General features: G+C 56.3%; 3 protein-coding genes and 2 non-coding genes across 12 annotated transcripts; 2 read left to right on the top strand and 3 right to left on the bottom strand.

Moving 5' to 3' along the window:
• Positions 1–1,315: 1,315 nt before the first annotated feature.
• On the bottom strand, positions 1,316–9,811 carry MOGAT3 (monoacylglycerol O-acyltransferase 3). 2 transcript variants are annotated; one of them, XM_077314151.1, is made up of 7 exons: positions 8,968–9,811; positions 8,203–8,310; positions 4,952–5,022; positions 4,476–4,680; positions 3,271–3,442; positions 2,990–3,168; positions 1,316–2,915 (listed from the first exon to the last, which is right to left on the bottom strand). In XM_077314151.1, the coding sequence occupies exons 1-7, from the start codon at positions 9,794–9,796 to the stop codon at positions 2,761–2,763; spliced, it is 1,719 nt and encodes a 572-aa protein (XP_077170266.1). In that variant the 5' UTR covers positions 9,797–9,811; the 3' UTR covers positions 1,316–2,760. The 2 variants fall into 2 exon arrangements, with proteins under 2 accessions (XP_077170266.1, XP_077170267.1); XM_077314152.1 differs by lacking the exons at positions 8,203–8,310; positions 8,968–9,811 and adding an exon at positions 7,611–7,837.
• On the top strand, positions 1,969–2,040 carry TRNAW-CCA (transfer RNA tryptophan (anticodon CCA)). Its single transcript has one exon. It is a non-coding gene; the product is annotated as a tRNA-Trp (tRNA).
• Positions 2,428–2,501, top strand: TRNAT-AGU (transfer RNA threonine (anticodon AGU)). The gene has a single exon. It is a non-coding gene; the product is annotated as a tRNA-Thr (tRNA).
• A 3,789-nt stretch (positions 9,812–13,600) lies between the features above and the next one.
• LOC143825835 (2-acylglycerol O-acyltransferase 2-B-like) lies at positions 13,601–17,027 on the bottom strand. Of its 2 annotated transcripts, none has more exons than XM_077314182.1 (6): positions 16,736–17,027; positions 16,363–16,541; positions 15,837–16,041; positions 15,566–15,740; positions 15,149–15,348; positions 13,601–14,051 (listed from the first exon to the last, which is right to left on the bottom strand). In XM_077314182.1, the coding sequence occupies exons 1-6, from the start codon at positions 17,010–17,012 to the stop codon at positions 13,897–13,899; spliced, it is 1,191 nt and encodes a 396-aa protein (XP_077170297.1). In that variant the 5' UTR covers positions 17,013–17,027; the 3' UTR covers positions 13,601–13,896. The 2 variants fall into 2 exon arrangements, with proteins under 2 accessions (XP_077170297.1, XP_077170298.1); XM_077314183.1 differs by having other exon boundaries at positions 16,414–16,541.
• A 300-nt stretch (positions 17,028–17,327) lies between these two features.
• LOC143825836 (paired immunoglobulin-like type 2 receptor alpha) lies at positions 17,328–23,869 on the bottom strand. 6 transcript variants are annotated; one of them, XM_077314188.1, is made up of 7 exons: positions 20,935–23,868; positions 20,282–20,398; positions 19,189–19,575; positions 18,963–19,103; positions 18,027–18,054; positions 17,788–17,849; positions 17,328–17,699 (listed from the first exon to the last, which is right to left on the bottom strand). In XM_077314188.1, the coding sequence occupies exons 1-7, from the start codon at positions 20,975–20,977 to the stop codon at positions 17,536–17,538; spliced, it is 942 nt and encodes a 313-aa protein (XP_077170303.1). In that variant the 5' UTR covers positions 20,978–23,868; the 3' UTR covers positions 17,328–17,535. The 6 variants fall into 6 exon arrangements, with proteins under 6 accessions (XP_077170303.1, XP_077170299.1, XP_077170300.1 ...); XM_077314184.1 differs by lacking the exon at positions 18,027–18,054 and having other exon boundaries at positions 20,935–23,869; XM_077314185.1 differs by lacking the exon at positions 18,027–18,054 and having other exon boundaries at positions 18,963–19,100; positions 20,935–23,869.
• Between the last annotated feature and the right edge of the window lie 844 nt (positions 23,870–24,713).

Below are 24,713 nucleotides of genomic sequence, written 5' to 3'. Positions count from 1 at the left end.
TTGATGTTTCTCCCTTTGATCCTTGTCATGGTGAATATTCCTTCCACTCCCCCCCCCCCCCGTTGGCCCTTTCCCTTCTTTCATCTGGTCCTGGCTTGACAGGTTGCCTCCTGGCCTCATCCAACCAGATCCTCTAACCCCTTTCAGCAACTCCTCCCTCATATTTCTCCTCTTCCCTTATTGATCTGCAAATCTTACACCTAGCCGCACCAGAAACTTAGCATCAAAGTAAACTTCCTGACAAAAGCATTAAGAGCCAACAGGCGTCTGCAGGCAAGGACAGCCCAGGCGGCAGCCTCACAAACAGCCTGCAGGATACGGGACAGACCAGAAGCACAAGGGGGAAGTCCAAAGCTCCTTCTGGACAGACCACTTTGGGCCTTGTGTCTACTGGAAGAGAGTGGATGAGCCTTGAGCAGAGGGAAATCCAAGTCCATTGGGCCACTCCTGAAAAGGCCTTGCCACAGCACAGCAGCACCCGTCTCGCCTCCACCTGCAGGTCCTGGGAAGAGGTGGGAAGGGTAGGAACTGAGGCAATAGTCCCGCACTGAACGGTGCCTGGGGTAGGGGGTGGTCAGAACAGACCTTTCTGCCAAGGAGCTGCAGATCCGGGCAAGCCTCCTCTCCCCTTGGCCATGCCAAGACCTCCCTTTCTCCCCTTCCTCCTCCTTACCCCTGCCCTCTGTCTCCCTAGGGGTGGGTTGGCACACTGTCCAGCTGGCTTATGAGGGACCCCCCTGCCTTTGTGAGGCCCTCTCTCCTTCCAGGGGAAACTGCTGATGGAATGCCCCCCCCCCCCGCCTTTCCTTTTGGTGACAGGGCCTGGCCAGGGAGGGGCCTGTGAATTCCTCCCACCCCCTAACCCCCTTGGGGGCTAGATGCACAGCACAGTCCTAGCCCACTTGCCACGCTGTGAGTCCATGGTGTAATGGCCAGCCCCTCTGCCTGTCTGGGCCTGGCAGATGGAGGAAGAGGATCTGACACAGGGTGGGGATTTGTGCTGAAAAAAACGGGCTTGTTAAATGTGTTTTAAGAAGTTCTAAAAGCCCTCAAAGAACATTTTCAGACTAGCAGCAGCCCAGCTGAGTTGCAAGCACAAGAATTATTTCCCTAGAATAGACCTGGGGGGGGGGGGCATTTCTGGTTTAAAAGAAGAAGGGGATGGCTGAGGCTCTGGCCAAAGGGCCTGGCTCCAAGTGCTCAGGCAGAGCTGCTCCCCTCCTCCCCTGCCACAAGGGGCCTGGGCCAAGCCCTCCCCGCGTTGCCAGCTGACTCAACAGCGATTGCCCTGCAGGCTAATCAGGGTTCCAGTTAGTTACATGGAGAAGAATGTCTTTTAATATTTATTTTACTGCAGAAAAATAGACACAGGGAGTTCTCTCCAAATCTGCGCACCAGCAATAGGATTCCCCTTGGAGGCTGGGAGAGATGAAGCCCTCATATGTCAGGCCAATAACCTGGGGTCTCCTCCCCTCATTCCATCTAAGGACCCCAGGTTCAAAAAGCTGCTCACATGCTATCCCCCCCCCCCCAGTGACAAATACTTTTCCCCCAGGCTTGGGATGAGGTCAGTTTTACATACACATAACATAATCAATGGCTACTGGATGTCTCCTTATTAAAAACAGGTTTGAGAGAGGAACAGGCCACTTCCTCTGCCTGGTAAGAGCCAAAGCCTTGAACCAGGACACGCTGGTATGCAGAATTATCGCCAATCCTTAATAATAATATGGCCAATTGGAAGGTTGCAATCCTTTGCTTTACCACCAAGCCATCAACAGGTAAGTTCGGGGAGTGTTACTGGGCAGAGGTCAACAGCGGCAGATAAGAGCCTGGCGCTCCCTGCCATTTGGCTCCTGCTTCTGTACTGCCTGCCCCAACGGGCTGAGCAAGCACAGCCAAATCGAGGCTTCAGGCAGCCGGAGGCTGGAGTGACTTCCCTGCTGGAAGGAAGGTTTGGTTGTAGTTGACCTCGTGGCGCAACGGTAGCGCGTCTGACTCCAGATCAGAAGGCTGCGTGTTCAAATCACGCCGGGGTCAGGTGAATTCTCTAGTGGTCTTTTTGTGGAGCGGTGTGTTTTGCTCTCTGCGCATGTACGGAAGGCTCTTTCTCTAGACTACTTCGACACACCAAAGGGGGGCTCCGGCTGCTTTCCCAGGGTGATGGCGGTGCGGGTGGCTCCTTAGCGCGGTTGGCAGCCTCCTGCTCATCAGCCGCGCTCCACCGGACCCGGACAAGCGCCCCATTGAAAGCGGAGGCAGGGGAGGGGTGGGGACTGGTATGGGGGGAGGTGCGCCCGGCTTGCAGGTTCCGCCGGGCCGCTCGCCTCCCTACCCCCCCACCCCCCAAGTCGAGGATTCCAACCCAGGGCTTGCCAGGAGCCAGCCGAAGAAGAGCGATGGCTGCGCTGATTGGAGCCTGCAGATGGCGCCGTGGCTTAGTTGGTTAAAGCGCCTGTCTAGTAAACAGGAGATCCTGGGTTCGAATCCCAGCGGTGCCTGCGGTCCGGTGGAAAGGATCGTACTTTTTGACGGCGGTGACATGCCGCTGAGAGTCCTCAGAAACCTTCCCTCCGATGCGACCAACTGGAGGCGCTCCGCTCTTCTTCCAGGCGGCGGGACGTCAGGCGGCAAGCGATCTGCAGCCCCCGCCGCGCTCCGAGGGCCAGCGCCGGAGACCTCCTCTCCCCCCCCCCCCCCTTTAGCGGCGGAGCCGGCCTTTGTGGGCAAAGCTAAGGTGCCTTTATTGGGAGGGGGTGGCTAGGCGATGAGAAGCTGCGCCGACGGTGGCAGACCGCAGCGGTCCTTGTGGGCCTCGAACAGAGCGCGCAGGGCGTCCATGTAGAGCGCGTGGTAGTGGGCGATCTCCTCCTCTTTGGGCGCCGGCCGGCGCGGCACCGTGATGGGCTGCCCGACTGCAGAGACAGAAGACAGGGGTGAGCTTCGGGGCGGGGTCGAGAACCCCGCCCGCCGCCCCCGCCCCCCTTACCAACGACGGTGATGGGGGCGGCGAAAGGCAGGAGCCCACGGCCGGAGAAGAGGCAGGGCGCGAAGCCGGCGCGATCCTTAAACGCCTGTTGGAGGCGGCGCGCCAGGCTGCCCTCGGCGAAGCGCAGCTGCCGGAAGATGTCAGTCTCACCGAAGGAAAACGTGGGCACCAGGGCGGCCCTGCGGCGGGGAGAGAGCGCGAGAAAGCGCGGTGGGCTCAGGCCGGCGGCGCGCAACTGGACTGGGGGGAGGGGGCCTCCCTCCCGCCGCCGGGCTGTTTACCCATGCTGCAGCGCCAGGCGCACGAAGCCGCGCCTCCCTCTCAGCAGGACTCGATGTTCGCCGGGCGCGCAGTCCAGAGACTCGGCCGCACCGCCTACCACGATGACGACTGCGTTGCCCGGACCCCCGCGCAGCACGAAGTCCAGCGACCGTTTGCTGACCGGCACCATGCCTGCAATAGGCCGAGGGAGGGAGACCGCGGTCAGGGCGAGCGGCGCACTCTCCCTGCTCGGTCGCCCCGTGCGTGGGTCGAGCGGAGCGAGGGAAGTAGGAAAAGCGCCAGGCTTGCTCGGCCCGGCTGCCCGGGGCTGCGCGTGGCCCGCCTCCTGGCCTGGACGCCCCCGGCCCGCGGAGCGGGGAGGGGGAGGGGGAGCGGGAGCTCCTAGGGGGGCTGGGAATTCCCCCCTGAAGTGCATCCCGCAGCGACTCGGCATTGGAGCTGGGCGGAGGGGAGCTCTCAAAGGCAGGGGAAGATGCTGCACATCCGAGGTTCTGAAGCCGGGGGCGAGTGATCCCCCCTCTGCTTTGAGACGGATTGAGCATTCCCTTTGAAGGTGGGGACGAGGCAGCCTCTGTTGTAGGGGCCTCGGGCTACTGCCATGCATTAAGCATGGGGCAACCCTTGAAGCAATTCAGAACCTCGCCCAGCCAGAATTCACCCGCCATCGGGGCGGGGGGGGGGGGGGCTTCTGCTGTGTTTTTTTCTTTGCAGGTCCCACATTGAGGCCTTCAGGAGCTGGCCATTCTCCACTGGGAGGGAGCTTTGCCCCCCACCATCCCCCACAAGCCCCACCTACTACAGCCTGATAGGCTGTGTTGTGGGGAGGGGGGGCTGGAAGAACTCTTTACTTGACCCCCACCCACCCCCAGAGGCCGTGCATCTGCCCTTCTTGCCTGCCTCTCTAGCGGCTACTTGCAGAGAGCTGCTGTAGTGTTTGGGGCTTAATATCCATCTTGCATTGGGCTCCCTGGGAAAGGCCTGGAGGGAAACCAGTTTGGCAGAAGCCAGGTGGGAAGCTTGCTGAGCTTGGCAGTGAGTGGCTGACCCCTTCATCCCCACGGGCAGGGGGGGCAGCTTCCCCCATATCAGGTCCCTGTTTGAAGAGGCAAAGCATAGGTCTGTCCCAGTGGGTCCCATCTGCTCTGACAGGCCGCCACTCTCCAGGCTGAGCTGGGACCTTCTGCATGTCCAGCTGATACCCTACCTGAGCTCATCATATACTCCCGGTATACAGGCATGTGGAAGAGCCCACTGAGCAGACAGAGGTGGGACCTGAGGCCTGGGAAGGTCTGGGAGAAGTTGGTTGCCTCTGTGCAGAAGACAGAGAAGGCCCCTGCGCAGATGATGCCATGGGGGTGGGAGCCCAACACGTAGTTCTGAGTGGGGGGCAGCTCCGCTGTCTTCACCAGCTGCAAGTCAGAGAATGGATCTGGTTTACCATCCCTTGCCAAGTCTGCCACCCAGGACTCCCTCCCCCTCCCCTGCAAGAGAAGCCACAGCAGAGGGGAAGGCTTCCTCTGCTGGCCTCCACATGGCTTCCCCACTTGGCCTCTTGCCCTTCTCGGCCAGCGTTGTCCATCAGGGGCAGGCCAGTGGCTTTCTGGGACAGGGGCTATTCTCCTTCTGTGTTGGCTGCAACCTGCAGCAGGGACACCTGAGCCCTGGCCGTGCTCTCCCTACCTTGATGGGGAAATAATCCCGGTGGAGCTTCCAGAGTCGCCACTTCCTCATCCAGTCACTGCGGCGGCCACCTGCAGAGCAAGGAACGAGCATGTGACTCTGAAGTGTCCTTTCCCTTGGAGGACAGCCTGAGGAGGGACCATGCAAATCCTCCCTTCTGGACTCTGCCTTTGCTGTTTTAAAAACAGCTCTCAGGAACTCTTTATCCACTCTCCTTGTAGCACAAGATAGCCTTGACTTATGTCAGTGAACATGGCATGCACATTTTATTGCAAATCACAACACTGCTGACTATAATGCTGTGGGTTGTCATTTCCTTAGCCTGGGAGTGTTGCCCATCGGTCAGTGCCTCCCTAGCCTTGCCTCCAGATTAAGACATCTGAACAGATGCCTCTGAGCCAACAGCTGGACCTGAAGCCTGCTGTGGATTGTCAGGTTTAGGGAACATTCCAAGCAGACCTGGGAGGTGGCTGAGAATGTGTACGTAGGCAGCACTGCAAGAGCGGAAGGTGTCTGAAGAACTGACAGAGGTGACAAGAGATAACAAAGGGCACTTGCTTGAGAGCTGCTAAGGACCTTGGTGGCCAGGCAACAGTGCAACAGCTTCAGACCAGCTCCCTCATTGAAGCCTCATGCTGATTTTTTTTTTTGGGGGGGAGGGGAGGGAGTCAGGAAAGGACATGCTAGGAAGGAGACTGATAAGGGGGAATTGTTCTGCACAGAGGAAGGCCCCACCTCCAGCCTTTGGGGAGGGCGGGCATCAGCTTGTCTGATTTATATGGATCCATGCCTAAGGGCATGGGCAGGCTTCTTGAAGAGGAGAGGCCTCCCTCCAGCATCCTTGACCTTTGCCCTTCCTGACTGATGAATTCTGCCAGAGGAGACTGTATTTATTATTAGATTTATTAAGCCAGTAGATCTTCCACACCTCAGCCTCTCCATTTTACAGGCCCTATGGAACTACAGAAGCTCCTCCAGGGCCCTCAGCTCTTCAAGAAGCTCATTCCACCAGGTTGGGGCCAGGACCAAAAAGGCCATGGCCCCAGTTGAGGCCAGGTGAACTTGGGGCCAGTAACCACCAACAAATTAGTACCCACAGAGCACAAAGCCTTGCGGGGAGCGTAAGGCAATAGGCGGACCCTCAGGCCTGTGGGTCCCAGACCATAAAGGGCCTTAAAAGTCAAGACCAAAACCTTGAACTGGATCCAGGCTGCACCTGAGGGGGGATGGCAAATGCTTCTATAATGTTGGGCATTGTGCCATCCATACTCATGGAGACAGAGATTAGGCCTGTTTCAGAAAAAAATAATCTCTGAGCCCCACCAAGGCCCTCTAGTGCAGTGGTCCCCAACCTTTTTATCACCGGGGACCGGTCAATGCTTGACAATTTTACTGAGGCCCAAGGAGGTAGTCTTTTGCTGAGGGATGTCGACACCGCCTTAGCCCCTGCTCCACTTGCTTTCCCGCCGGCACCCCTGACTTCCTGGTGCCTGCTGGGGGGCACTGTCAGAAGCAACTGCGCGGTGCCATGCAGAGGGGGAGCCCCAGCCATGGCGGCCACTGGAGAGCACCAAAGGTGAGCCAGTGGCAGAGTGGCAGGGCAGCCCCTGAGGTAGCAGTCAGGGAGGAGGATGAGGAGCTGTGGCCCGGTACCAACTGATCTACGGACTGGTACCAGTCCCCAGACCTGGGGTTGGGGACAACTGCTCTAGTGTGATCCAGCAGGGCTGAAGTGGTGCTTTCCATAGAGGTAGCTCCAGAATCAGAATCACACCATGGTGGAAGAGACCACCAAGGACCATCCAGTCCAGCCTCCAACCTTCTAGGAGACTTAAAAATCACACACTCCTGACAGGTGTTCAACCAATCTACTCCTAAAAGCTTATATTAAGGAGACTCCATCACCCTCCGAGGCGGCATATTCCATCTACAAACAGCCCTCACCATCAGAAAATGCTTTCTAATATTTAAGTGGAACCTCTATTCCTGTAATCCGAATCCATTGTTCCTAGTCCTTGTCTCTAAGCTGCAGTATCAAGTTGGCCCCCTCTTCCACATGTCTATCTTTTACATAGATTAAAGTGGGTAGCCATGTTGGCTTGAAGCAGCAGCAGGGGCACCTTTAAGAGCAACAGAGTTTTATCCATGAGCTTTCATGTGCAGCAGGCACACTTCCTCAGATACTCCCTCATTCCATGGCATTGTATCTGAGGGAGTGGGCCTGCACACGAAAGCTCATACCTTGAATAAAACTCTGTTGGTATTAAAGGTGCCCCTGCTGGACTCTAAATTCATTCTGCTATCTTTTGCATAGTTACATGCAGCTATCATATCACCCCTTAGGCTCTGCTTCATTGGAACTGGAACAGAGACATACCCAATGGACCAGCAGCCCAAGACTTGGCAGAGCTCAAAGGCAAGCCGGTCCTAGTCCCAAGGGGACTGAAGAACAACTCGAATCGACATTATTCCTCTTGTAATTTACAGACCCTGACAAAGGCAGAGATTCACCAACAAAAATGGGGGCTCAGTGGAGATTACCCTGCAGTGCCAAACTTGGAGGTCAGCACTGGCCCCTCATGCACTCAAGTGCCATGGCCCCATCATTAGCCACCCCACCCCCAGAGGATCCTTCAGCAGTGCCTTCTGGGAGACTTACCTGGTGGGACCAGCAAGGCCATCGGCCAGGTGGAAGTGTCTCTGGTCCAAGAGACTCCATCTTCATTGGATTCAGGGGAGTGGCCTGTCAGTGGCAGCCTCCAGAGCCCTCCTTTTTCAGTCCAAAAGCTTTCCAAGGGAGGCCCATGCTGCCCTGACACTTGGATGGATGGAGGCAGCGGCTGGCTCCAGAGAGATTGGGCCCACCTCTCCTCCCAGCAGGGTTTGCATAACCTCTTCCCGCTGGGTGTGCCCCCCCTCCCGCCACTCTTGCTGGGACTCTGCCCCATCATCACATGCCTATCTCTTGACTAACCTTATTTCGAAACAACCTCCCTGCCTTCCTGTGGATTGTGCCCTCGTCTGCCACATCCCCAGTAATGACACTGGCACCTGGCAAAAGGTCCTCTGGGCCAAGCCAACACATAAAAGTGTGCTTCATCCCGCCCCCGCTCCCGCCCCCCCCCCCCCCAAATCTGGCTGCTGCTCCTCCCAAGAACTGCTGCCACTGCTCTGGTCTTTAAGTGGCTGTTTGGAGAATTAGCTTCTTACCCCCAGGTTTGGGGAGGGGGCAATGGGACGGGAGAACTCACCTCGCTCTGGAGTCTCCCAGTCAAACATCCACCAGACACAGTAAAGGACTGTGACAGACCAATAGGAGGTGAAGAGCAGGCCGATCAAGAGACTGGTGAAGAAGATGCCTATGGAGGACAGCAGAGCAGATGGGTGGAGAGGGGCTGAGCACCTGAACTTTGCTTTGGGCATTCCCTGACTCTGTGGATAGCTGGCCTCTCTTCTGGAGACTCAAGGCAGAAGAAGCAACTCATAGCTCTGGCTTTCTGTCTGCTCCTGATCATTGTTGCTGGATTTATACTGAAAGCTGCCTTGAGTTCTGCACAGTAGAATGTGGCTAAGAAATGTTGCAAACAAAACACATTAATAAAACTGAGCAGCAACAACAGCCCTGGAGAAAGCCCCTGGAGGGTGCCACTGGGAGACACACACCCCCCCTCCTCGAGGGAGTCCAGGGTCATCTGGAGGGAGAAGCCAAAGGCAGAACCCCCCTCCGCCTGGGGCCTGGAATCCCCCGACAGGGTCACTATGAGTGGGCTGCCCCCCCCCAACCGCAGCACAGAACAAAACCGCCCTACACTTTGATGCATTTCCTGACCCGCAGCATTAAAGGGCCAGGAGCTTGGAGCGGTCTGGGCAGTGAGGCAAGCCCCCGTCCCGCATCCCAAATCCCACAAGGAGAGCCGGAGAAGTCTGCGGCCGGCCATGGAAGGGTAGGAGCCCCTGCCTACCAGCCGGGGCTTAGGATAATTGGCCCCCTCCCTCCGCCCGAGCCTGGCACCCACCGAAGAAAAGGAAGGTGAGGATCCACTGGAAGACACTCAGCGCTGCCAGGTGAGGATTGGCGGGGGCCATGATGCTGCCGGAGCCGCTGGCGGGAAAGCGCTCTTGCAAGACAGAAGCCTCAGCGGCTGCGCCACTCCTTGCTCGCAGCACCGAGCCCGGGGGCAGGCACGCTGACCCTTCCGGCCGCCCCTCCCTGGCCCACCTGCTGCCCTGCGGGCTCGTCCGCCTGCCCGCCGTCTCGGCCCGCGCTGTACTTTGGCCTGGCTGCGCGGAGGCTGAGCAGGGCGTGCCTCGCGGCAGAGGGCGGCGACCGGGTGGATGCCGGCCGGGCAGGAGAAGTTCGGCCACCCAGATGCGGGAGGAGAAGCCAGCGGGGCGCTCGTCTCTTTTTTGCTTTCCGGGCACAGAAACTGGGGGCCTGCCTGTTTTCTGTCGACTGGCAAGCCCCCGGAATCGCGGAAGAAGGCCAGCTACGGACGCTTCAGTGCCTCGACCGTCCAGGACTGCGGGAACCAGGAGTGGAGGGCGGCCCCACACCTGTCCCTTGCAGGGGGTGGGAACAGCTCCGCGACGGCGAGCCGAGCCGAACGCTCCCCGCTGGGGGCTTGGTGCCTTGCGGAGATGGTTGCGACGGGGCACACCCGTGACAAGGCCCCGTCTGTGAGGACGGGCCTTCCCAAGGGCGCGCCAACAAGCCCCCACCCCCACCCCTTGCACAAAAAAAAGAGCACGGAAGAGCGACCTTCTCCTCAGCGGGAAGCTCCGAAGCCAGGGCCTGGACCATGGGCCAGCCGCTCCAAGTGCCTCTCTGAGATCGCCTGACTTCATTGCCCCACCAGTCAACGCTTGCTCTGGCATGCTCATTCGCTGCCATGCACAGGTGGCACCTACCGCTTTAAGCCCGTCTCCGCTCGACGGACTTGTGCGCCTTAACCCTAACTACCCCTTCCTGGCAACTAAACCCGCCCCCCGACCTGAGGAAGTGTGCGCACACACGAAAGCATGCCCAGACCTGATCTTTGTTGGTCTTAAAGGTGCCCCTGGACTCAAACTTTCCCCTATTCCTTTCTGTTCCTTCCGAGGAACACGTGTTCCACCTGAAACCACGAAAGAACGCTCTTTTCCAAAGCGAGCTTCAGAATTCATAGCGGAGGCGAATATAGGGGCCCAGGACGGGAAGAATTACTGAGCCCTGAGAAGAGCAGGACTGCTGAACTGGGAAACTGGGAAGCTGAGCAAGACGTCTGTTCTGGGGACGATCACAAGGCGGCGACGGAGAGCCAGGCCTTCTGGAGAAAGGGACAGTTGTAAGGCCAAAGGAAGGACAAGTCCAACTTTCACAGAGGAAGAGGCGGCAGTGTTTACCTCTCTTGGCCAGCTGAGCAGCGTGAAAAGTACATTGTCAGAGGGTTCAACGCTGCCTTGGGGAAGTCGGGTAAAGGGCCAGAGGAGACAGCAGCCATGCAGTGCCTTAATAATCCCACCTGGCTGATAATCGCTCCAACCTAATTGTTGTTGTTGTTAGGTGCAAAGTAATGTACGACCCATCAAGACCCAATGGACAATGATCCTCCAGGCCTTCCTGTCCTTTACCATTCCACGGACTCCATTTAAGTTTGCACCTACTGCTTCAGTGGCTCCATCCAGCCACCTCATTCTCTGTCGTCCCCTTCTTCTTTTGCCCTCGATTGCTCCCAGCATTAGGCTCTTCTCCAGGGAGTCCTTCCTTCTCATGAGGTGGCCAAAGTATCTGAGTTTCATCTTCAGGATCTTGCCTTCTAAGGAGCAGGGCTGATCTCCTCTAGGACTGACTGGTTTGTTCGCCTTGCAGTCCAAGGGACTCACAAGAGTTCAAAAGCCTCAATCCTTGACGCTCGGCCTTCCTTATGGTCCAACTTTTACAGCCATACATTGCAACTGGGAATACCATAGCCTTGACTAAACGCACTTTTGTTGGCAGGGTGATGTCTCTGCTTTTTAGGATGCTGTCTATATTTGCTATAACTTTCCTCCCCAGGAGCAAGCGGCTTTTAATTTCCTTGCAGCAGTCCCCATCTGCAGTGATCTTGGAGCCCAGGAAAATAAAATCTGTCACTATCTCCATTTCTTCCCCATCTATTTGCCAGGAATTGAGAGGGCCGGATGTCATGATCTTTGTTTTCTTGATGTTGAGTTTCAAGCCAACTTTTGCACTCTCCTCCTTCAACCGCATCAACAGGCTCTTTAGTTCCTCTTCACTTTCTGCCATTAGAGTGGTATCATCTGCATATCTGAGGTTGTTGATATTTCTCCCTGCAATCTTGATCCCAATTTGGGACTCCTCTAATCCTGCCTTTCTCATGATGTGCTCCGCATACAAGTTAAATAGGCAAGGCGACAGTATACAGTATACAATCAGTGATTCCACGTTCAGTTCTCACTGCTGCTTCTTGACCTGCATATAAGTTTCTCAAGAGAGAAATAAGATGCTCTGGTATTCCCATCTCTTTAAGAATTTGCCACAATTTGTTGTGCTGCACACAATCAAAGGCTTTAGTCAATGAAGCAGAAGTAGATGCTGGAACTTCTGGAAGTTCTCGGTCCACATATTGCTGGAGCCTAGCTTGTAGGATTTTGAGCATAACTTTGCTAGCCTGAGAAATGAGTGCAATGGTGCAGTAGTTCGAACATTCTTTGGCATTGCCCTTCTTTGGGATTGGAAGGTAAACTGACCTTTTCCAATCCTGTGGCCATTGTTGAGTTTTCCAAATTTGCTGGCATATTGAGTGTAGCACTTTTACTGCATCGTCCAACCTAATATTCATAACCAAATACCTGGTAGGCTGATCCTTAGTAGACTGCCCTGCAGAAGGGCTGGTGTGTCAGACAAGGAGGGGGGAGACCCACATGCAAATCCCTGCTCCACTAGGCAAGCTACATGGGTGGCCTCCCTTGAGCCAAAGGAGTGGGCAGAGAATGTCAGCTGCTTTAAAGTGCAAGAAAAAATGAGTTCCAGTTTCGGGGGGGGGGGGGTGTGAAGCACCCAATGCGGCTGTGTTTCATGCCTATTCAGAACAGGCAGGGGAGAGACATGGAGGTTTTCATGGCTCCAGCTGACACATTTCCCCTCCTGCTCGCTCCCCCACCCCTCAACCCACTCAGGAAGGTCTTCCCTCACCAGAAGGCTGGCAAAAGTAGCCTTGACTTTGCTACTGCCTAGGACTAGGTGGACTGTTACCAGCTCACTTTCAGCCTTCCAGGGGGGCAGTCTCTGGTTCCTTGCAAGGTTTAGCAATCAGCCTCAACAGATATTTTGGCTCCTTTCCTGGCTGAGGAAGAAAAGGGACCCAGGTGTGCAAGGCAACAACTTGGAAAGCAGGAGACCATGTGATAATTTGAGAACAGGCTTCTCTGGGAGGTGGGGGGATTGGCCTCCTTTGGAAGTTTTTAAGCAGAGGCTAGATAGCCATTTGATAGAAATGCTGATCCTATGAACTTAGGCAGATGGTGAGTGGGTGGACAGGAAGGGTTGTGTCAGTGCTTGGCTCATGTGGCCCTTTCTTGAAAACCCGGAGAAATGCCGATCACCGCTTTAGGATCACAAGGCTTTTAATTTTTTCAGACCAGACTGGCCAGGGATTCTATTTTCTATGGGGGGGGGGCGCATGGAATTTAAGTCATTGTGGGTGGGCAAATAGTTGTGAATTTCTGGCATTCTGCAGGGAGTTGGACTAGAAGACCCTGGAGGTCTCTCCCAACTTTGATTCTAACCCCTTTGCGCTATTGTCAGTCATTCTCCTCTGTTCTTTTGTCAATACTTTTTATGGAGACAGTTTTAAAGAATGACACGGGAGCCTCAGAATGGCCCTGCAGAAACTCCTAGATGTATTGATGGCACTGAAGGGAAGGGTCCTGGGGGGAGCAATAAGAGGCCCTTGGCTTCTGTCAGGCATTGCCAAGGGGGCAGGGAGGCTATCAGTGTGATGTGAGGCAGGATCATGATCCTGAGTACAAGCATGGCCAAGTGCACGGTTGGATCCAGGCACTTTACAGCAAAATTGACCAATAGCAATGCCAGCGGGAAGATCCTTTGGCTGAATTTTGTACACAAGTTGTGGTTGGAGGTGAGTTTAGCAGTTAGGTGATACTCTCTGTACCCAAGGACCTAGTCAAGGCGTAGCATCTTGGGACCCAACTACCTAAATGGAGGCCACTTCTACCACCTGGGAAGTAGCAAAAGAGCTCTTTGGAGCAAGTAAAAAGCTATTAATGAACCAAATGGGGGGCTTCTGGTACTGGACACATCTGGTACCAGCCTGGTCAGAGTCCAGGGCTGCCTAGTGTGAAAGAGAAAGGCAGCCCAAGGCCCAGATCTGGTTTAGCCATCATCCAGCACAAAAGCCATTTCCCCAGGGCCAGTCTGGTGTCTCTCAAATGCTTGCCCTCTGGGATAGCAGACTCCTGTGGTCAGCCTGCTTTGACTCTGCAGCCCGCCCGCCAGCCCCCCATAGCTGTCCACTATTGGGCAGTGTCCTGGGCCAATCAAGGGCAAGCTGAGCCACCCCCCCCCCAGCCCTGCAATAAAGCTGCAGGGGCGCACACATAGAAGAAGAGGGAGCCTGTGCTGTTAAAGAGCATCCCACAGGCCACAAGAAAGGTTTTCCACTTTATTGAACTGAAATGGTTGACACTAACAAGAGAGTGGGGCGAAAAGGAATGCACTCCACATCTGAAAGTCCTACAGCCACATGGCAGTCACTGCCCCTCCCAAGGTGCCCCAGCTGGCAGAGGTGCTGTGAGGCCAACCTGCCCTGCCCCCACTATAGAGCAGCCTCTGCTGCAGGGGGGGAGGGCTCATCCACCCAGTGATGACAGAGAGTCTCCCTGGTTCTACCCACCCCGTTAACCGGTCTGGGAAGCCGCTGAATGCGTGGCTCCTTCCTTCGTGTCTAGATCAAGTTGAGATGTTTGTCCTCTGGCACACCAAACTGGACTTTGTGGACCTCAAACAACTGGACAAGCTTCTCCAGGTAAGTCTTGTGCCACTGGTCAATGGCTTCCAGAGAAGGATTGGGGGTCTTGGGCATGAGGATAGGGGCCCCCACTGTGAAAGAGAACCACCAGCAATACTTTCAGCCACAGCTCTCTATGCCGGGATAGCCCTCACCCCCAGTCACCATGATGGCCCATTTGGGGGCTATACCAAAAAGGTGTCCAATGTTCGGGGCCAAGCTAGAGCCCCACAAATACACAAGGCTGCTTATACCAAATCAGGCTGCTAGTCTAACAGGGCCAGTCTTGCCTACTCCAACTGCCAGCAGCTCTCCTCCATCTCAGGCTGAAGTGGCCTTTCCCGTCCCCTCCCACCTGGTCCTTTGAACTGGAGATGCTGTAGCCGGGGATTGAACTGGGAGACCTTTCGCATGCCAGACACAGGCTCTGCCACTGAGCCATGGCCCCTTCTCTGGGACTTGAGCACAGAATCTAGTCCTGTGCAAACTCCCCCCCCCCCAGAGTGACTAATGGGTGCAGTTTCTAGGGCCCAGGAGAGCCAAGGCCCTACCCTGACCACTGCCTCATCACACAGCAGGGCATTTGCCTCCCCCCCACCACATTTGCCTCACTGTGCTAGTCTTTCACCTGGGCAGGAGAGGTAGGAGAAGCAAACTCCTAATTTAAGGGCTGTAGCTCCATGTCAGGGCAGATGCTTGGCATACAGAAGGTCCAAGCAGTGGCAGTGGCATCTCCAGGGGGAAGAGGCAGGTGATGTGAAAGCCTTTTGGCTGCCTGAGACCCTGGGGAGCCAGCAGGAAGCCACACACTTTGATGGATGGGGAGACCGAGGAGATAACTGCTTCCTGGGTGTGTTCCAGGTTGCATTTAAGAGCTGTACAGGAAAAACTGTACAGGAAAAACCCTGGCATTATTTATCCCCCTACGAAAGACTCACAGTTCTTCTTTCCTACAAGGTCAAGGGTTGAGAGGCTACAGGGCAAATGACTGAGCCAGACAAAAGCCTCCCCTCACTCTGTCCCCACAGGCCAAAGTCCAAAGCCACCTCTGTCCTACCCCAGGCCATTGCAAAACTTGGAGAATTGCAGCCTCCCCTTAGGCCAAAGGGGAGGGCCAACAGCCCCCCCCCCTCAGCCCACAGCAAGGAGGGCAGGAGGAGGAGCCAGCCAGCCAGCCAGTGCAACTCACCCACGGTATGGATGGGCCTCCGGAAAGGCAGAAGCCCAAAGCTGTATTGGAAGACCCCCCGGGCATGGAAGAGGGGCAGTGCCAGCCCCATGGCCTTCTGGAGTCGCTCTTGCAGGGTGCGGAGGAAGGAGCCCTCTGGGTTTGAAACCTGGTTAAAGAGTTCGTTCTCCCCAAATGAGAAGACAGGCACCAGCGCCGCTCTGAGAAGGCAAAGAGAGCAGGTGCCTGAGCCAGGGAGACGGGCAGCCTCAATTGCCCCAAGCCCAGTTGCTACTCTCTCACCTCCCCCCCAAAAAAGCAAGCAGGCTTTGAACCTTTGCATCATGGCACAGAAACACTGGGCCCTCTGGAGCTGCTGGCTTGCCCACTGGCTCCTGCTGCAGACTGCCAGAAGACCCTACCAGACCCCACCCTCACCCATGCTGCAGCGCCATCTTGATGAAGCCCTTGCGATTTTGGATCTGGAGGGTGAAAGCCCCAGGACGGGCCTCCAGGGACTCCGGCGGCCCGCCAACGGCAACCACTGCTACCTGCCCCCCTCCTTCTCGGCTGAGCAGGTAGGAGGCGCTAGCTTTCTCAGAGGACACCAGCCCTGCAGAAAGAAAAGAGCAGGCAGAGGAGGGCCCCAGGCACTCCATGCCACTGGTCCCCAGGCTGACCAGACTCCCCAAACCCCTCAGCTACTCACCACCACTCATGATGTAGTCACGGAAAAAGGGTACTTTGAACCAGAAGGGGAGCATCAGCAGATGGGGGGTGAGGCCCGGGAAGAGCTGGCGGAAGCCGGTGGCTTCGGTGCAGAAGTTCCCAAAGGCCCCCGCCACCAGCACCCCGTGGGGGTGGAAGCCAAAAACGTAGTTGCGCTTGGGGTCCAGGTCGGCCACCTTCACCAGCTGCAGGGCCAGAACCAAATACGCCGGTAGACGGGGGGGGGGGGGGGAGCACCAGCAGCCCAACACGGCCCCCTCCCCAGGGCGAATAGCTCCCTCCTCCCGCACTCCGCCAGAAGGGGACGGAGAGCAGGCGGAGCGGAAAGCCTGTGAAGCACTCAGCAACCGGCTTCTCCGGCCGGGGGGGGGGGGGGGGAGGAGAGCAGGCGCGGACGCCGGCTGTAGCAGGACTTCCCCCTCCTCGTCCAAAAGCCGCCCCGAGGGAGGGAGGGAAGGGTGAGCCGCCACCCCCTCTCCAGGACGGGTTCTCCCACCCCACCTCACCGTGATGGGGAAGTAGTCGCGGAAGTAGCGCCAGACGGCCCAGCTGCGTACCCAGGCCGAGCGGCGTCCGCCGCGGGCAGGCGTGTCCCAGTCCAGGTAGAGCCAGGCGGCGTACAGGGCGGCCAGCGCCCAGCCCTCCCCCAGCAGCAGCAGCGCGAAGAGGCCCAGGCAGCACTGCGCTGAAAGGAAGACGGCGACCTCAACACCCGGCAGAGAGGTCCCCCACGGCGGCGGAGGACAACAACCGAGGGCCACCGGCACGACTTCCCAGCCAGAGCAGCGGCCGCCTGGCTCGACCGGAGGGGCTGTGGGGCCACTTTCTGACGGCCGGGCAAACGTGTCCCGCACCCATCCCCGCAGCCGCCTTCCTTACCCAGCGCCAAGAAAGAGAAGACCCACTGTAGGACCGCCGCCGTTTGCAGGCGCCGGCGGACGGGCAGGCGCAAGGGGGCGAAGCGGACCCACATGGCGCTGGCGGCCGAGAAGCGAGGCGAGGCGCCCTGGGCCAAGTCAGGCGCGGCCTTTATCGGGGCCTGGCCCCGCCCATTCGCCCACTCTCGGCCTCGCCCCCTTGGGAAATTGCGGCCGGCGCGTGGGCCTGGGGCACTGGTTGGTTTACAGCCCGCGTGCAGGGGCTGAAAAGAGTGCATGCCTTCCCTCCTCCTTTTGCTCACGACGGCCTTGAAAGGTAGGCCAGGGGCGGAGCTTTCAAGCCAGGGCTCCTGGGAACCGAGACCAGAATTCTGGCCCTTGCCTGAAGCCGGCCACTGTCCAGAGGCTAAGGCAGGAAGCAGAAGAGGAGACTTTCCACAGAGTAGGGAGGACGGAAAAGCGCTTTGCATGTGCTCAGAGACACACTCTCCTCCGTTGCTGGCTCAGCGGAGCCTCTTAGGTTTTCTGTGCCACCTGGAGGTAGACAAGCAGTGCCCCGCAGCCGCTTAAAGAAACCACCAATTAGCAACCAATTAGTCGGACTTGTTTTAATGACCACAGACTCTGGGTGGGGAGCTGTTGTGGAGGGCCCTCCCCCGCCCTCCTGCACAGGCACAGCTGGCCCTTTCCTTGACAGCCCTGCCAGGCGGGTCAGCCGGGCCCAGAAAGCAGCTCCCTCCCCGGCTCCCGTCAGGACAGCGCCGAGGAGCCCCCTCCTCTTCCCGGTGGGTGGCTGCTTTCTCAGTGCTGGACGGCCGCGTAAGGGCTCTCTTCCTCGGGTGTGTGGGCTGTGCCCCAGGGCCTCTTCCTGTCGAGGGCGTCGGGCAGCACCAAGCTGGCGTAGACCAGGCCTGGCTCCCCAGGAGCCGGCAGAAGCGGCTTCTCGCGAAGGGAGGCTTGGACTCCTGGGATGGAGAAAGCACTTGTGAGGCGTGGGGGGGGGGCGCATTAGCGCACCTCCCAACGGTGGGCCCGGTGCCCTACCCCCCTCACCTCTGCAGCGGAGCGCCTGGCCATCGGGCCCTTCCTCCTCCTGCTCCTCGATGGCTGCTGCCCTGTAACGATACTCGGAGCGTTGCCCAGCGACCACCTTCCCAGGAAGACCTGATCAGCCCCCCACCCCTGCGCTTCCCAACATCAGACCACAGAGCCCCCACGGGCTTCCCCCGCGGGTTTCGCCTCCAGTACGGTCTGCTCCCTGCTCTCACTCTGCAGACCACCCACGCACTCACCGGGCTTCTGTTCTCTTTTGGCCATGACCTAGTGGGGAGGGTCAATCCATTCCAGCAGCCCCATATTTTTCCTACAATGACTCTTCAGCCTTTCCTCCTGCAAGATCCTTCTGCCCTCTGTATCCCAAATGTCAGCACAGGGGGGTGGGGAGGCCAGATGGGACATTTCATCCCTGCAGAAGGTTTGCCTTTCCCGCCCCTGCCAGAGACGGAGGCCAAACCAAATGTCAGTGGCCACCAAGGCCATTTTTCAGGTGGATTTGGCCATCTAAAAATGCTACAAGGGCCCAGCGGTGTGTGTGTGTGTGGGGGGAACCTGCTGCATTCTGATGTCTGGCCCCTCATCATATTTTTAACTGGCCAAATTCTGCCCCAAAATGCCATCCAAAATGCCATCCACAGCTGTGTCCTCTGCCACTTCTAGCTTGGCTCCAAGTTGGCATTTTCATCAGGCTTCCCAGTACAGCCCGAAGATCTCTTCCACTCCCTGCCAGTTTCTTTTTTGTTCAGATGTGACCACTCTAACTCTACCCATGCTGGACTATGTTTGCTATGTTCCTACCCCCTCACCCGGTCTAGAGCTGGTCACCATATGCCTTGGTTTTCACCCTCATTAATCATTTCAGGCTGTGTATGGACAAATGAAATAGCATGGGCGCCAGTGTGGATCTTTGCGGGATGCCACTGCTTATGTCTTTCGACTGAGAGAAGAGTCCATTTCTTCCTCCTCTCTGCTCCCTGCTATCAAACTGACTTTCCATACACCAAAGGAGTCGTTCCCCGCCCCCGCTCCTTTTAGCCCTCTTGTGGGCCTTGGCCTCTGAGCATTGGCATTGGGGTCTTCAGGCAGCTAACTGGTCCCGAATGAAGCCACACATGGGATGCGATGGGCCCCCATGGGGCGGCCTAGAGCTGTGGGCATGGTCACCCCATTACCTTTTCCCCGGGCAAGGAGGAGGATCGCCAGACCCAGAAGGAGGACAGCTCCAAGCAGGACGGCTCCGGTCAACACCCCTGCATGGAGGCTGAGGGCGGGTGGTGTGGTGTCATTCTGTCTCTTTGGGGGATGCTGGGCTGCTGAGAAGGAGACAGTGAGGTGTGGCCTTCATTCCGGCAGCTGGCCTGCAGTGCTTGACAGGGTGTGGGGAGGCTGGAGACTTGCCTGTGACTGTCAGGTTGGTCCCATGGATGGTCTGCCACTCCTTTTTGCCCTCTTTTGTCTCCACGGAGACACGACAGAAGTAAAGCTGGGTATCAGATTCCCTGAGGGCCACTATGCGGATGGAAGCTGTGTACGGCTGCCCCTCCTCTCTGGCCAGAGAGACTCGCCCCTGGAAATCCTGGTCAATGTGTGTCAAGTTCCAGCAGCAAATGAACAAATAGCGCTGGGAATGGAAGTGTCCCAAGCGCCAGTGGACCTGGGCATGATGAGATGGCTCCCAGCTCTGGGGGAAGGAGAAGTGGCAGGGCAGAGTGACGGACTCATTGGCCATGGCAGAGAGCTGGAGGGGCTGGCACACTTGATATTGCTGCTCACAGACACAGCCAGCTGTGAAGAGAGCAGGCAACCAATGAAGAGGGGGCAAGGGAGCCGTCAGGAAGCAGGGGCTCTGCAGGAAGCAGGAGCTGCATGGGGTCTTCTGCCCAAGCGGGGGAGCTCAGCACCTAAGTTGCAGCTGGCCAACTGCTTTTTTGACACCCCCCCCCCCCCCCCCGCAGCAGCTTCTTGATTAGCAGGTGAGGCCGTTGATATCTCCCCCAGGAGCATGTCCCATCCAGTGGGCTCTGCACCAGGAAGCTTCTTAAAGGTTTGCTGACCTTTTCAGCACAATGAGAGGGGCTGCCTGGGAAGCCAAATAAATACCACTCTCATGGCTCTTTGTCAAGGCCAGCAAGCTCCCCCATCCCTGAGGCTGGCTATTGGGGAGAGTTGGAGCCCCCCCAAGCCTAGGAAGGGCCCTCACAACCAGTCTGAGGGTCCTCCAGCCAAAAAGCCAGCAGAGCCCAAAGGCCCTCCGAGGTAATGGCAAAGGCCAAGCTTTCCTCCACCCCCCCCCCACCACATACATTGCCCCACCATGCCCAGATGTCTGCAGCCCAACCTCCAGTAGGCCATCTGCAAGGCAATCTGGAGTGGAGGGTGGGAATCCTCAGCCAGCATTAGCACCAGTCCCTCCCCACCGACCCGGCACCCCGGCATCCTGTATGCCCTGGAGGGAGGCGATTTCCAGCCCCTGTGCCCCAAAGTAGGTTACCTGACTGTGCTTCTCCTGACTGGCGTTCCATGCCTTGGCAATCCTTCAGGGGCCATTTGCTCTTGACCAGCTGGACTTTTGGCTCTGGGGACTGACCTTCAGCTGGGATCAAGATCTCTGTTAGGAAGATTCAAATGAGTAACTGTGTTGGTCTGAAGTAGCACAATAAAATCAGAGTCTAGTAGCACCTTTAAGACCAACAAAGATTTATTCAAGGCGTGAGCACTCTTAGTCAGACTAAGAATTGACCATCATAACAGTAGGAATATATAAGCAAAAGTTAATCCTGTTACATTAATAAACTGTGTCACAGCATTTTTGATTCTTAAACTACGCTTTTCTTTACCCGAAAGAGTCTCAAATCAGCTTACAATCCTCTTCCCTTTCCTCTCCCCACAACAGACACCCTGTGAGGTGGATGCAGCTAAGAGAGCCCGGATATTCCTGCTCAGTCAGAAAAGCTTTGTCGGTGTTGTGGCGAGTCCAAGGTCACCCAGCTGGTTGCATGTGGGGGAGTGCAAAATCAAAGTCCACACTCCTAATCACTACATGAAGCTGGCCAGGTTGCCAGGCTCCAACCCCAGGAGGAGCGGGAGTCAAAGCACAGGAGACCTCCCTCCCCACACCTCTGCAAGGGTCCTCTTCCCACTTACCTCTGTGCAGGATCTGAGTCAGCAGGATCAGGGCTAGCCACATGGCCTCAGGGCTTCAATCTTCATGGGTCTCTGAAAGCTACAGGGGAAGTTCTGCAAGCACAAAGGGCTGTGGGAAACTTAGCTACAGATGGAGGCAGCTGCTGCTGCTCTGTGTGGAGTGGCTTGAGCAATAGTGCTGAGGCAAAAGAGGGGAAGTCTCTCTGCACATCCTAAGCATGGCCACCAGCAGGCAGGAAGTGGGGTGTGGTGAGTAGGGGCTGCCACTGTGGCTTGGGAGAAGAGGAAAGATCTGTCCTGATGCACACTGGAAAATACACTCCCCCCCTCCACCTGGGGGCGAAAGCCTGAAATTCCCCAGACCACCTGAAGATCATGCAGCAACTAGACCGAAAGAACATCATGGAAATTCCTTTTGCCTCTTGAAACAAGAGTTCTCAAACCCACTGTGGACCTGCTTCCCTGGACCAAGGCTCTTTCCATATGCCCCTTCCCCATACTCTACCCTGTCCCATCCAAACCAAACCCCTGGTCTGCTCCATGTTCATGGCAAAGAAGGGTGTCAGCTTGCAAAGGACAGGGTTCTGCATTTGAAAATATGGATTCCACCAGTACTATGGACCTGCCTCTTTCCTTGGAACTGGGGGACCAGGAGCCCCCACCCCATCAGCCACCTCTAGAGGAGACAGAAGGTCCTGTAAGGGTCTAAAGGGATACACACTACCTCTAAAATTCACCCCAGCCATGCACAGGAAGGATGACTACATGCTCTGTGGAACAAGACGCATGTCACTCAACATCAGGCCCCTGCCACTCTCCACAGACACACCACCAGGAACTGAGGAAGATACATTGACCGGGCTCAATTCACCAAAGTGCCCCAAAGACCCCAGAGGGGTCTGGCAGTGACTGGCTGCCCTTGTCTGGTTGTGGCCAGGAATCATTCACTATGTCCCATAGTTGGTGTTTTGGTTCCCAAAACCTGGCCTGAAGCCCGTTGGTAATGGGCCAAAATGTCTGCATAAAAACACTCTGCAACTCGCTGTAACTTCCCCTTTGTTCCATTTCAAAACCTTTTCAAACTGCAGCCACAGACCGGGTCTCTGAAGATATCCTAGGCTGCAATGCCCCATTCCATCTCCCCCATCCTTGCTGTTTGTCACGCAGCTCAAGAATGTTTCCCAGCCACTGTGCTGTGCCCCAGTCATCACAGGGTTCTATGAGGTGGCTCCAGATGCATAAACCTTCAGAAGGGGGACCAGCTTTCTCTTCTGCGCTTCCTCCACACAGAAGCATGTAGTTATCATGAGTAGGAAGGATTCCACCCAAGAAACAGCTGGGTGGAATCCTTTATGTAGATGGGAGGGACTTATTCGAACTGGGAGTAAATGCCCCGTGCAGACTACACCCCTGCTCTCGGCTAACACTTACTTGGAAGGGTGACCGTCAAGGAATACCAGGGTCATGACACAAGGACAGGGAATAGCAAACCACCTCCAAACATGTCTGGCTACCAGACCATCCTAAGGACTCCTGGCTATATTCACACACATGCCACACAATAAATAAATAGCTCTGCCCTCACCAGGCTCCATCCCCAAATCTCCCATTCCAGATGGACCCCAAGATAGGTTGAGGGTTTGGAATGTTCAGCCTGGAGAAAAGGAGGTTGAGAGGGGACATGATAGCCCTCTTTAAGTATCTGAAAGGTTGTCACTTGGAGGAGGGCAGGATGCTGTTTCCGTTGGCTGCAGAGGAAAGGACATGCAATAATGGGTTTAAACTACTCAGGCATTCTCGCGCTCTGGATCACAGTTGCATTTGCAGACTCCACTCTGCCACTCAGTCTCCCGCCATGCAGTTGCCCTCCCTGCTGCCGCTGGTCCCCATCCTCAAAAAGGTTGGGGACCACTGCTTTAGAGGACAAAGGAACGAAATCACTGTTCAATGCAGAAGAGAAGTTGGGAAAATTCTTCACGATTCTTTTCATTGGGGAAAATGAGGGTCACACCTAGAGCCACTGTTTTTAGGAAAGGTGTCTGGCAACTTGAGGAGACAAGAGATGAAGCCCTGGGCCGGCTAGGCAAACAGAAATCTAGTAATTCTGCAGGCCTAGATGGCATTCCCAAGCATTCATTGTGAAATGGCTGAGACTGGTCACTAAAATTGGGCTCTGTGCTGGAAATGTCCCCTCAGCTTTTAAACAGGGACCCAGGAAATCACAGGCCAGTTAGCCCAATTCCTGTTCTAGGGAATTTGGCAGAAACTCTTACTAAAGAGACAATGATTAAGCACACTGAGGAACAAAGTCTGAAGGGGTCTGAACTGGCTTAGACAAAGCTTGGGAGGTTGAAGCAGCTTTCTGACAAGGAACGGTTTGATACTGTGGGACTGTTCAGCCTGGGGGAAATAACAGCAAAGGCTCCTCAGAACATTATACACCAGGGGTGGGGTAGAAGGAGCTTTCTCTCTCTTGTAATAGGTCAGGGATTCTGACTTTCTTAGTGTGTGGGGGGGGGCATCATCTCACCATGAAATTGGAATCACTGTGGTGGGCAGGTAGTTGTGAGTTTCCTGCACTATGCAGGGGGTTGGACTAGATAACCCTGGAGGTGCCTTCCAACTCCATGATTCTATGATATAAGAAATGGCAGAATATTTGATTTTTTATCGCATAGGGTTGATTTGCACATGTCTCTCTTTGTTATATCCTTGTCTAATCAACAAGAGTCGTGCTTTCTCCTCAGTAAAACCATAAATGCAAAGAAGCCCTCTATTTGTTCTGCTGGCCAAACACCTGCCTGCTGATGCCTTGCCCAACCCTGCAGGAGTCCTCAGGGCTTCCTGCAGCCTTAACAACCCAGTAAAGGTCTCCAAAAGGGGCTGAGGGGCAATAATTTCCATTCAGCCCACCTTGCCACAGGGCAGTTGACAGAATGAAAGCCATAGTGGAAATCCAAAAGGAAGTGGGCCCCATTAAGGCCACTGGGACTTTCCCAGGGACAAAAAGGACCCACACAGGGCCGTCAGCCCCAACCTGCCCTCCCACAGAGGCATCCAGGGCTGCCCCACCCCCTGAGCCCCACATGGGGCTTGGAAAGAGGTGGCTGGCCTAGCAGGCAGCCTGCTTCTGCCCTCCTGTGGGCTGTGGGGGGTGGGGCCCATCTCCATCCCAGGCTTCCCCCGATTGATTTCTAGATCACGTGCAAGTAGAAAATGTCTCTGCTTTCCCTCCTTCTCCAATCACCCTACAGTGATTACTTGTTACCCCAAGGCCCTTTCCACTCCATGTTGCCCCAGGGGTTCTGCATGCAAATCAACTGCAGCTGCTTGGTTCTGATGAGCTCTATGAGGCCCTGTCCTCGAGGTGGACCATTCAGACAGCTGTGTTGCTGTAGGCTTGGACTTGGACCAGGCCACAAGAGAGTAGGAATTCCGGCTCTTCTCCTGGCAATGGTTACACAGTTGGGGAGGACAATGGACCCGAGGATAGTCTGTCCTTTATGTGAAAGTGGCACATCCCAGTTTTCAAGCTCCTGCCCACCCTGGCACCTCATGAGCACTGCTCCCCCCCTCATCTCCTTGGCAGCTTCCTCCTCTGCTGAGAGCTGGAAGAGGGGACATGAGAAGCCCTGTCTCTGCAGATTCCCCACTGCTGGGCCAAAAAGGGGCACAGGGGGCAGACCTCCCAGGGGCCTCCATTCTGACAGACCAAACAGAAGGCCCAGGGGAAACTCCACACCCGGTGAGCCCCGATCACAAAGCCAGGCCCCCCCCCC

Source organism: Paroedura picta, chromosome 16, assembly GCF_049243985.1.
Source record: "Paroedura picta isolate Pp20150507F chromosome 16, Ppicta_v3.0, whole genome shotgun sequence".
NCBI lineage: Eukaryota > Metazoa > Chordata > Lepidosauria > Squamata > Gekkonidae > Paroedura > Paroedura picta.
This window is presented reverse-complemented; position numbering and strand designations above follow the sequence as displayed.